At 41.0% G+C, this 12,156-nt stretch overlaps 1 protein-coding gene across 3 annotated transcripts in view; it reads left to right on the top strand.

Moving 5' to 3' along the window:
- PUS10 (pseudouridine synthase 10) overlaps positions 1-12,156 on the top strand; it is a 40,069-nt gene that overhangs the window by 21,647 nt on the left and 6,266 nt on the right. For all 3 annotated transcript variants that reach the window (XM_074910114.1, XM_074910030.1, XM_074909949.1), the window contains exons 9-17: positions 9-73; positions 1,140-1,225; positions 6,560-6,685; positions 8,449-8,505; positions 9,448-9,524; positions 9,617-9,672; positions 9,798-9,915; positions 11,098-11,240; positions 11,913-12,012. In XM_074910114.1, the coding sequence (XP_074766215.1) occupies positions 9-73; positions 1,140-1,225; positions 6,560-6,685; positions 8,449-8,505; positions 9,448-9,524; positions 9,617-9,672; positions 9,798-9,915; positions 11,098-11,240; positions 11,913-12,012 (828 nt within the window). The remainder of the gene's footprint in view (positions 1-8; positions 74-1,139; positions 1,226-6,559; positions 6,686-8,448; positions 8,506-9,447; positions 9,525-9,616; positions 9,673-9,797; positions 9,916-11,097; positions 11,241-11,912; positions 12,013-12,156) is intronic.

Below are 12,156 nucleotides of genomic sequence, written 5' to 3'. Positions count from 1 at the left end.
CTGTGCAGTCTGTTTTCACTAGAATGGCAGTTATAAAAGCCCTAGAGAAGATAAAAGAAGAGGATTTTCTCAAGTAAGTGTATGCTGAAACTGGTTCTTAGTATTGTGCTTTTGTATAGAATTAGGATGGGGAGGAAAATACTAGGTGGGTAAGTAGTGGTAAGATGTCTCTAAAAGAACTTTTAATTGTTTAAATTCTGCTAGTTGACTGGTTACAGTATGTTGTGTTTTCTATTCTTCTAGTAACAGAATGTCATTGCAGATCTTTTAATTAAGGAGAAATCTTAAAATGCTTGAGCTAAGCCACAGAGGATGGAAAACTGGACATGCCACAGATGATAGTCCTTTTCCTGTTAGTAAAAGTGCTTCATTGGTTGGTTATCTTAGGAGCAGCACAGAGGACAAACTGTGGGTCAGAGAGCTGCAGTTCTGCTCTGTGCTTTTGGCAGCATATCACTGTAGATCTCTGGGCTGGCATGGGATTTAGAACAGTTAGAAGTGAAAAGAGTTTGTTGTAGTATTGCCAAGCATTTGCATTCAAAAATCTTTGTGTACATCCCCAAAACCACAGAAGAGGTTTAGAAATCATGGAACTTTTTATTCTGAACCTTAGAGTTTGTAAGTCGAGTTTCTCTTTGCAAGAAAGACGCTTTCCCATATTTCTGAAATATTAGGAGTTGACTTTTAAGAAAATACTGAGTGCTGTAATATGGTAAAAATCACAAGCAGTGGGAAGGCATCAATAGACACTTTCTCTGTAGTTCACTGTTCTTAATGGCACTAAGTCTTCACAGTATTTTTCTTTGATTCCCATCAAAGATTTAGTAATAGATCCTGAAGATAGCTTTCATGCAGTACTTAGTTTCATTATTGCTGTAACTATAGTATGTACATTTATTAGCACACTTTGGAGTGTTATACTTTGATAATGTTCAATGACAGATCAACAGAAGTATTTGCAATGCGGTGTTCTTGAGTTCCTTAATGTTTATCCATTTCTTGGTGTTCCAGCTTTTAATGTCAATACTGAGTTTATACTGTAGCTGTGTTTTTGTAACCGAAGTAGTCATCTTTCATGCTATGGTGATGCTCCATCATGTTCTGGTGTTACTAGTATTTTTTAATCTTTTTTTATACAGGCATTTCCCATGTCCCCCCAGTTCACCAAAGAACCTCTGTGTTGCTCTGGAAATTCAGTGCAATAATGGTGCAGTTTTCGTGGCTGGTAAAGTGATCCATTTATTTGCTGCTGTCTTGTCTTAAACGTAACTTTATAATACTGCCACGAGGCTCAGAAGATTCTTGCTATTTGTTGATTCCTGTATTTAAGTATATTAAGTATTTAAGTATATTAAGAAACAAATCTAGAGTGGACCTGTTTGAACGGGGAAAAAATTATACTTGCTGAAGATGTGATTTTGTCAAAAGTTAGAAATTACTGATCAGCATGCTGAAATCAAAACTATTTGCCTGCTCTTAGAATGTGAATTTAAACTTGGAGATAACGTGTGGTGGAATATGGTTGAAGAGGAGTGGGAGCTGCAGGCAGCTGTATTGGGGCCAAGGTGGGGTTCCCATGGGAGGGGCTGGAGGAGGGGAGCACCTTGGCTACTCCCGATGTGCACACATCTCCCTTTTGGATATTGAGGAAGATCCTGCTTTTCCTTGCCATTGTTTTTCTTTTGCTTGGAGAGATGGAAGTGTTCCCTCTTCTAGAGTCAGCACAGGGTGATGTAAAGATTAAAAACAGCGTTCTTTGTGCCCCTGCTCATTAAGGGGGCTTACCCAGAAGAAGTTTCTGAAACAAAGAATTTTGCCCTGTTGTCAAAGCTTGCTCTCTCCCTCAGAAAACCTTTGTCCCTGCAAATCTTGTAGTTGTAATACTAATAAGCACACAGTTTGGGAAAGGGACTTCCCCACTAAATAAGCTCCTGCAGTGCTGTTCACTCTGCCAAAATCCAGAATTCAGAAATTTTTCACCATCTGGATTTGTCTGCATATAGTTCCATCCAAAATGGCCGATCTTAATGGGGTTAATTAAGGTTAAATTTTGGAATTCTTAGCTCTTTCCAGTTCTCCCCTCCAAACCAAAATAGCATCTGAGATAATTGGGTGAGATAGGTATTGCAACAACACTTGGTGTCCCTCAGTTGAGATGATTCAACCTTTTTATCACCCTCCTGCAAGCGTATCTACCCTTCCCCTGGTGATTGTATAAACAATCACTTAAATATATGCAAACAGATTATTTAAAAGAAATAAACAAACTTCAATTTAAAACCAGCCTACTATGTTTAGGATGATGGTAGAAATCCTGAACAGAGGAAAACGTAAAAGGAAAATAAAAAATGCAAAAGGGAATGTTCTCATGGCAGGCTAGTTGGTGTTCTATACATACTTGTTTCTTATTTTTAATTACTGATTAGACAGTTAAACGTACATTTTCATGAATCCAAGTTATCCAGTGTCTTTTAGCCTTTTCCAAACACACTGTTTCAGTTCTGGTTGCTTTGTTGGATGGTTTTACCAGAATTCATCTGTGTGGAGAGAGAGACAGAGGGTTACCTTTCTGCATGTGATTTATTACTGGGTTTGTGATTTCTACTTTATATCTTGTGCCAACAAAAAAAAAACCAAAAACTGCACAGGATGTTGTCTTTAATTTTTGAAGAATGAAATCCGGAATAGAATTTCAGAGAATCACAGGATCATCTAGGTTGGAAAGGACCCTGGAGATCAGCTAGTCCAACCGTTCGCCTAGCACAGTTCCCACCTACAGCATATCCTTAAGCTCCAAATCTACCCTACTCTTGAACACCTCCAGGGATGGGGACTCCACCTCCTCCTTGGGCAGCCCATTCCAACGCCTAACAACCCGCTCTGTAAAAAAGTACTTCCTAATATCTAGTCTAAACCTTCCCTGGCGCAACTTGAGGCCATTACCTCTTGTCCTGTCACTTTCTACTAGGTTCAAGAGACTCATCCCCAGCTCTCTGCAGCTTCTTTTCAGGTAGTTGTAGAGGGTTATGAGGTCTCCCCTCAGCCTCCTCTTCTCCAGACTAAACCCCCCCCAGTTCCCTCAGCCGCTCCCCATCAGACCTGTGCTCCAGACCCTGCACCAGCTCCGTTGCCCTTCTCTGGACACGCTCGAGTCATTCAATGTCCTTTTTGTAGTGAGAGGCCCAAAACTGAACACAGTGATCAACGGGCGGCCTCACCAGCGCCAAGTACAGGGGCGAGATCACTTCCCTGCCCCTGCTGGCCATTGATGATACAAGCCAGAATACCATTGGCCACCTTGGCCATCTGAGCACACTGTTGGCTCCTGTTCATCCGGCTGTCAGTCAACCCCCCCAGGTCCCTCTCTGACTGGCAGCTCTGCAGCCACTCCTCCCCAAGCCTGTAGTGCTGCTGGGGGTGGTTGCAGCCCAAGTGCAGCACCCGGCATTTGGCCTTATTGAAGCTCATGCAGTTGGCCTCAGCCCATGGCTCCAGCCTGTCCAGGTCTCTCTGCAGAGCCTCCCTACCCTCGAGCAGATCAACACTCCCACCCAACTTGGTGTCATCTGCAAACTGACTGAGGGTGCACTCGATCCCCTTGTCCAGATCATCAATAAAGATGTTAAACAGGAGTGGCCCCAAAACCAAGCCCCGGGGGACACCACTTGTGACCGGCCACCAACTGGATTTAACTCCGTTTACCACAACTCTCTGGGCCTAGTTGTCCAGCCAGTTTTTTACCCAGCGAAGTGTGCGATTGTCCAAACTTCGAGCAGCCATTTTTGCCAGGAGAATGCTGTGGGAAACAGTGTCAAAAGCCTTGCTAAAGTAAAGGTAAATTACATCCACCACCTTTCCCTCATCCAATAAGCAGGTCATCCTGTTGTAGAAGGAGATCAGGTTTGTCAAGCAGGACCTGCCTTTCATAAACCCATGTTGACTGGGCCTGAGCATCTGGTTGTCCCTCATGTGTTGCATGATGGTGTTTAGGATGAGCTGCTCCATCAGCTTCCCAGGCACCAAAGTCAAGCTGACAGGCCTGTAAGTTCACGGATGATCCTTCTGACCCTTCTTATAGATGGGCGTCACATTGGCCAATTTCCAATCAGTCGGGACCTCCCTGGTCACCCAGGACTGCTCGTAAATGATAGGAAGTGGCCTGGCGAGCACCCCAGCCAGCTCCTTCAGCACCCTCGGGTGTATCCCATCTGGTCCCATAGACTTGTGTATGTCTATGTGATGCAGTAGGTCACTGACTGTCTCCTGGATTGCAGGGCGGTCGTTCTCCCAGTCTCTGTATTCTGGCTGTGGAGGCTGGATTTCATCAATACAACTAATCTTGTTATTAGAGACTGAGGCACAGAAGGCATTAAGCACCTCAGCGTTCTCCTCATCACTTGTTACCATATTTCCTCCTGCATCTAGCAGGGGATGGAGACTCTCCCTGGACTTTCTTTTGCTACTGACATAGAAACTTTTCTTGTTATGCTTGATTGCAGAGGCCAAATTAATTTCCAGTTGGGCTTTAGCCCTCCTGATTTCCACCCTGCATAGCCTCACAGCCTCTCTGTAATCACTGTGTGTGGCTAGCCCCTTCTTCCAAAGGCTGTAAACTCTCCTTTTCTCCCTGAGTTGCAGCCAAAGCTCCCTGTTCAGCCAGGGTGGTCTTCTCTGGCACCGGCTTCTCTTAGAGCACCTGGGGAGCGCCTGCTCCTGAGCCATTAATACTTCCTTTTTAGAGAGTGCCCAGCCTTCCTGGGCCCCTGTACCCTTCAGGACAGTCTCCAGGGGATCCTTTCAAGCAGGTGCCTAAACAAGACAAAGTCAGCCCTTCTGAAGTCCAGGATGTCAGTCCTGCTTAGCTCTCTCCTGACCTCTCTAAGAATAGAGAACTCTATTATTTCATGATCGCTGTGCCCTAGTCGGCCTCCAACCTCCACGTCGTCCACCAGCCCTTCTCTGTTCACAAAGAGGAGATCCAGCAGGGCACCTTCTCTGGTCAGTTCACACACCAGCTGCATCAGGAAGTTGTCTCCCACACATTCCGGGAATCTCTGGGACTGGTCTCGTTCTGCTGTGTTGTATTTCCAGCAGATGTCTGGGAAGTTAAAGTCGCCCACAAGAACAAGGACAAGTGATTGTGAGATTTCACCTAAGTGCCTATAAAATTTATTGAGTACAGTGCAGTTATTTTGCTGTTATTAAATGAGACTGGATTGTAATTTGTAAGGAGAGCTTCAGAGTTGGTGTTGCCCTCCTGGCCTTACCTTTGATGTTGGGTGGTCATTTCCCCACCCAACCTTTTTTTAAAGGTTCAGAAGAAGCTGTCAAACCAAGGAACACCTGTGTTTTTCACTCACTTTTGTTCAGGTCAAAAGCTAAACTTATTAGAATGGGGAGTCAAGAGGAAAAAAAAAGTATTAACTTCCTTTTACTGTTTTGTGGAAAGAGAATTTAGTAGTGTGAAGCTGACTTCTGAATGATTAGTCATACTACTTTCATTATTTGCCCCAGTGAAACAGTATTAGTCAGTTTGCCCATTTGTTTGTGTGGGTTTTTCTGCAGATCAAAATGCAAGAAGGAAACATTGTTAGAAATAGGAAAATATGATACCGAAAACCAAAAAAACTGAGAGGACAGAGGCACAGTATAATATGCACAGCAACTCTGAACTCTTTTTAAATTTTTTATATGCAAGGTTTCAAATCAAAAGTTGTTTATGCAGGGGGGTTACTCATTGTTCTTTATGAATGAGTTCCTTGTTTTATGTATATTTTCATTTCTTATAAAACCTGTCAGTAAGAAAGCTCATCTTGGTCATCTGTGTCAGACTTGCTCTTTGGTTATAGCAGTCCTTGAGTCACAGTCTGATATAGTGTGAGACTATGACTGGAATCAGAGGATGGCAACCTCTACATGGCAACTTTTCAGGATTCTTAAAATTCGTAGTTTATTATTGAGACATTTTGCTCTCGTGGTTTTCCTTGTAGTGAGCCAAAACATTTTAGTTGGGGTTTCTTTTGTTAAACATTCAGACGGTGGCAGAACCTGGATTGAAACCTGAACTACTTGATATAGGAGGGTGTAGGAACATCTTTATTTGGGACACATATGCTGAACAGGCATATATATATAGCACTAATTTGGTGTATTGTAGTTAGGCTGGTTCAAGACCCTGCTCCAATTGCAAAAAAAAAAAAAAAAAATTCCATTCAGCATTAAGTTGACTCAGACTAGGCACTTGAACCTCTAGGTTTTGTTCCCAGTTGTGTCATGCCATATACAATTTTGTTTCTGTGGCTATACCTGAAGGTAGGACTGCAGCAGTAGGCTCTCTAAGTCTACTTTTAGGTTGGTCATCTTGGATACTGAACCTCTCGTAGGTGCAGCAGCACGCATTTCCTACTCTTGCTGGAATGCTCTTGCCATAAAACAAGTTCAGGCCTGTAAATTTATTTTCACAAGGCCCTGTGAAAAGTTAATGTATTGTGCTGTGTGATATTGGAACTTTTGTCCATGGCATAAGAATCATTACAGGTGACATAGTTGTTTTTTACAGGAAGATACAACAAATATTCAAGGAATTTACCTCAGACTCCCTGGATTATTGATGGGGAGCGGAAGCTGGAATCTTCAGTGGAAGAACTGATTTCAGAGCATTTAATGGCAGAATTCAAAGCAGATAGTAAGTATCTAGGAGATCTTTTACCATATATATTTTTAATCATTAATAGACTTATTTTTTCTTAGTAGCTACTCACTTAAAAGAAGCGCATAATGAAAAAAAACTATGTTTCTTTATCCCTCTGTTATCCTTCCAAGTCAAAGCTTGTAAACTTTTTTTAGCTATGATCTGTGAGTAAACAGATGACTGCTTTGTTTTATGCAGTGTCTTTTATCATACTAAAATACCTCCTTAGCTGATCTGATGATGCAAATATTATGGTTTCATATACGTGGTAGTATTTTTGCCTAGCCATACTTCTTAATGGTTGGTAATTCATAAAATGGCTTGTAATGAGAAAGTGTTGGCTGTAATATCTGTAATATTATATTCTATTAATTATATTAATAGAATATCATAATATCTGCCTAGCCTTCGACCCCTTCATGTTTCTTACCTTGATTAATTAATTTTATTCAGTGCATAAAGTTCCACAAGCTAAATGGTCATCCAGGGATTATCCTCATGAAGTAATGACTGTCCATCATTTGTCATCCACTAGATGTAGAATTAAGAGACACAGAAGGCCCAAGGAAAAATTGCGTTAAATATTAGTTTGGAAAAAACAGCTACTTTCCCTTCCTCCCAGTAGAACACTAGGAGAATCCTCAGACTTTGTCTTTAGGCCAGGTACTATGTAACACCTGATTTCAGCTTGCAGAATTACTGCAGGAGGCTACCAGAAGTTCATGCGCAGTAATGTTAAGAGATATAAACGAACAGAAAGACCTTTGCCAGTAGGTCAAGGCAGGTGTTCCTTGCCTTTTATGCAGCACTGGGGAGACACATCTGGAGTACTGGATCCAGTTCTGGGCTCCCCAGTACAAGAAAGATGTGGACATACTGAAGAGAGTCCAGCAAAGGGCTGTGAAGCTGATTAAGGGTCTGGAGCATTCCCAACTAAGAAAAGTCCGTTAGTGTGACCAAAACACATTTGTGATCATGGAAGGATTTTCTCACATTTATGTGGGTGCCATAATAATCAGAGAAATGAGAGATGATAAAACCCCAGGAAATCTTTATGCACGCTCTATGTTCCCTATGGAGGAAAAAGTTTTAAAACCAACAGTTTTTCAGAGACCCTGTGGAACAGAGCTGCAAGGTTACTTCTAGTGCAGGGTTTGGTCTCCCATTCCTCCTTCAGGCTAAGCTTAAAGGTGGAAGGGGTATGATGAAGGAAACTAGAATACCCAACAGTACATTTCTATAGCTTGAAAGATGAAAAAAACCCAAATACACAGAAGTTACTTTTTGCTTCAGACTTTAATTTTTTTCTTCTTTTGTCCGGACGTGTGTGACTAGCAGAAATTTCTCTGGTATCTTTGGAAGCCATGGGGTGTATTTAGGTAAAGTTGTGTTTTGGAGGAGGACAGCTCAGTTTGATTTTATTCATAAACTTGAATTATATGGTTCAGAAATGAACCAAAATAATTAGTATTCCTTTAGGATGATGCTGCTTTTTTTTGGACATTTTCAGGGCTGTAGCAGTCTCATTCAGGCCAAGGAACTAGGAGTACTCTTCAAGAAACTTGTAAATCTGGTGCAATAAGCAATAAATATCCCAGATTTATTCAAATATAGTGCAGGCTTCATTTTATAAAGATGGCTCTTCGAAGCAGATTTGCAAACAAGTTTAGAAAGAAAATACTTCACCTTTTAAAAGCTGTAGAGAGTATTAAAAATGTTCAATAAAATCTCACCTGCCTTGTTCAAATCTGTTATAGGCTTTAATTTTTCTTCCTCTGGAAGAGAAGATGTGGATGTAAGAACACTAGGCAATGGTAAGGCTTGGAATATCTATCCCTTGTGAAACACAGAAACAAACAAAAGGGTTCACAGAAGCTACCATAATAGATCTTGCTGAACGCTGAGTGCATAAGTGTGTGACTAGGCATGCTTTGAAATTTTATCTTAGAAACATTTTAGTAATATTTATGTATTTATTCCCAAAGACCAAACCATTTCATAAAACCAACTGAAAGAAGAGATCTTTTTCAGGCTCCTTGGGTACCCAGATGCATGGAATCACATAGCTTCTTAGGTGTATTTTATTTTATTCACTTCCTATTTTTTAATCCATTTGTGTCAGACTGATTTCTATCTTGTTTTCTGTTGGGTCCTTCTACTTTGCCTCTGTCACTGGGGAGTGGGGAAGCCTTACTTTCTTTCTGAACTTGGGTCCTTTATAAAGGTCAGTTGCTTTCCAACCTGCTGAAGCTACTGTAGCCAAGGGAGCAGGGGAAAGAAAAAGTAAAAATTAACAGTGATGTGTTTCAGTTGCTGGCTGATTTGTAGTGTAGTTCTTGGCATTGCTTATACTGGGGATCATCCCTGGCCCTGAGCACAGAAAGTGCAGCTATTGCAACAGATGTTTAGCTGAGGGAGCGGGATTTAACATCATCTTGCACCTGGGCATTGCTGTAGGTGACAGAAAATAAGCTAATTAACTTTTTTTCTTATTTTATTTTTTAATTAGCACAGACTTGTACAAGATGTCTTCTGGGAAGTCGTAATTTGCACTTATTGCTGATACTGGGGTTTAGTAGCCAAAAAAAGTCCCTTGTTTCTTTCCTTTCATCTGATGCTACATCCCTAAACCCGCAAGTCCTATCCCTGTTTGCATAACAGCAGACAATCTTCGCACCTTCCAACCTTACTGCATAAATTCAAACATTAATTTAGAACAACATGTTTTTATGTTTTATGACTGTGCATGTTGCCAGGAAGGCCCTTTGCAATTGAGCTTGTGAATCCTCGTAGAATACATTTTACTGCTGAGAAAATGAAAGGACTTCAGCAGGTAAATCATTTGCACCTCATGGAACTCATAAAGCATGTGTTTCTTCTCTAACTGAGCAGTTTTGCTAACTGATTCTTTTTTAAATATCACAGACAATTAATAACTCTTCAGACAAAATACAGGTTCGAGATTTACAGCTTGTCACCAGGTCAGTATTTATTATCGCTGGCAAGGGATTTCAAAGTGATGCTCTGGGAGTTTTGCAAGCATTCTTGCTCACAGCATTATATAATTATGCTTATGTTATGTGAGTAATTAATTTCTTTTGTTTAGAGAGGCAATTGGTCGCATGAAGGAAGGTGAAGAGGAGAAGACAAAGACCTATAGTGCCTTAATATGGACAGACAAAGCTATACAGAAAGAAGACATTGCATTTCTAGATGATATCAAGGTATCTGCAGCTCTTTTTTGCTAATTTATATAGTACCTGTCATGGTGCCTTAGGGGAGAGTTTATATGTGTGCACCCATGGGCATCTCTCTTTCTCTCTGGGTTTTTTCGGTCAGGGTTTTTCTTGCTATAGGGACTTTGCTACCTGCCTTCCCCCTTCTCACCCTTCCCTGCTTCACCCTTGTCATCCTAGACATATAGCTGGCTGGCTGTTAGCCAAAACAACAAATTATTGTATAATGTTTGCCTTCCAGTAGGCCCAATAATAAACAGTAGGGAATGGGAGAAGAAGGAATCTGTCACCTGCACCCTTTCTTTACCTTTTAGTGTTTTATGTATGTGAAAGGAGGGGAGGTCTTTTGTTCTGCCAGCTCTAAAGCCATGCTTCCACAGCTGCAGTGATTAGGAGTTTGGAATGTCTGCGGAAAGTAACCAAAGAGGCCTTAGCAAGAGCTCAATGTAACAAGCGTGCTGTGTTACCCAGAACTTTCTCCAACTGTTGGTCAGAGAGATACTGCTGATGGAGAAGTCTGTTCAGGTTTTGTGGTGGTGTGCTATTTCCTAAGAGCCTGGGCCATGAAATCATGCTCAAAGCCAGAGCTTGAGCCATTACAGTTCAGGAAGATGGCTGTTGTGAAGCTTTTTTTGTTTTTTAGCATGCCCACTCACTTCCTAAAAAGTTGCCTTTCAGACTGCTGCATCTCATTTGGGAAAGGGGGTGGGGAATTAACTTTTTAAAAGACTCTTACAAGATCTAATCTCATTTCGGGTTTTTTTTTCCTCACTTTTATTTCTAGGGGGTTGGCTGTAGTTTAGACAAAGCATTTTGTGGGTGGGATTTTTTTTTTTTTTTTTTTTTGATTGCCTTGGGCTCTCAGTGAGCTTCTAAACCCTGGAGTCATTCCAGCAAAGGACTGTGGAGATTTCAAGGTTATTCCTCAGTATTTGTGATTCCATTAGTTTGTGTTCATATGAGGCCTTCTCATTTAGCCTTTGAGATGGCTGTCCTTTTTTTTCCTCTGATAAACATGGAAAAACTTAATCTCATCTCCAAGAAGGCTCCTCAGCTACCATAATACAGTATGAAAAAGATACGATTGGTTAACAATACATATGACTCTTACAATCTGTGCAGTATGTTGCACATTTCCTTCCTCATTTATTTTGTTACATCTTGTAACAGGAATTAAAACTTGACCAGAAGACACCTCTCCGGGTTCTCCACAGAAGGCCTCTAGCTGTAAGATGTCGGATCATTCACACCATGAAATCTGAGTACATTGATGAGCATCATTTTCGTCTGCATCTGAAGACTCAAGCAGGAACGTATCCTTAGATGCTGTTTCACAATGCATTTACAACACAGCTTGCTGATTAGAGTAATTTGGGTAATGGGAAGTTTCCTGCTTTTATTGCTGGGGTGTTTCTAAATCCCTGCTCTTCAGCAGTGTGATACTTTGCTGCCTAATGTTCGCTTTAATGTCCGAATTTCACATTCAGGCTTTCATTCAGAAATACAACCGGGTGTGTCCCTTTTTGTGATGACCACTCCGATAGTTTTGAAGTATGTGATAACTATGCAAATGTACTGGTTAAAGACAGACAGGTTAAAGACTGGTTAAAGACAGACAGGTAACAGACTGGTTAAAGACTTTTCACCTTTGAAAATAAACTTTTCTGCGGTATTTCATGCACTGCAATGCAGACTGTAGGTTGTAGCTAATTCCAAATAACAGTTTGGTCATAAAGTCACCACTCACTTCGGAATAAAACAAAAATACAGGTCAGTAGTGCAGTTCTGTCATTATAGAGTCAGAAGCCAAGAATTATGAAGTGTTTTAGAGATGGGTATGGGCTTAGCAGGATGTTCCCTGCAAACTGGTTTAGGAGTAGAAAAAGACATTATTTTGGCTTTGAGCATTTTTCACCATACTTTTTTTTTTTTTTTTTTTAATTTCCTTATGGTAAAATCCACCTTTCCTTAGCCTGTATTTCTAGCTACATTAAAGAATTTGTGCATGGAGACTTTGGAAGAACAAAGCCCAATATTGGCTCCCTGCTGAACAGAACCGCCAACATTCTGGAGTTGGATGTAGAAGTAAGTTGTTTGCTGTTTATCTTTCCTAGGAATTAGTTACACGTTTGCGTTTGTGAGATGGTTTCCTTGGAATTGCTTTGACTGAATCAACATTTCTTACTACAGTTAACCAAAAAATTGATGTTAATGCAAAGACAATGGTTT

The sequence above is a fragment of the Athene noctua genome, chromosome 1 (genome assembly GCF_965140245.1).
Source record: "Athene noctua chromosome 1, bAthNoc1.hap1.1, whole genome shotgun sequence".
Lineage (NCBI taxonomy): Eukaryota > Metazoa > Chordata > Aves > Strigiformes > Strigidae > Athene > Athene noctua.
Note: the sequence above shows the minus strand (reverse complement) of the source record. Positions and strands in the feature narration are given on the sequence as shown.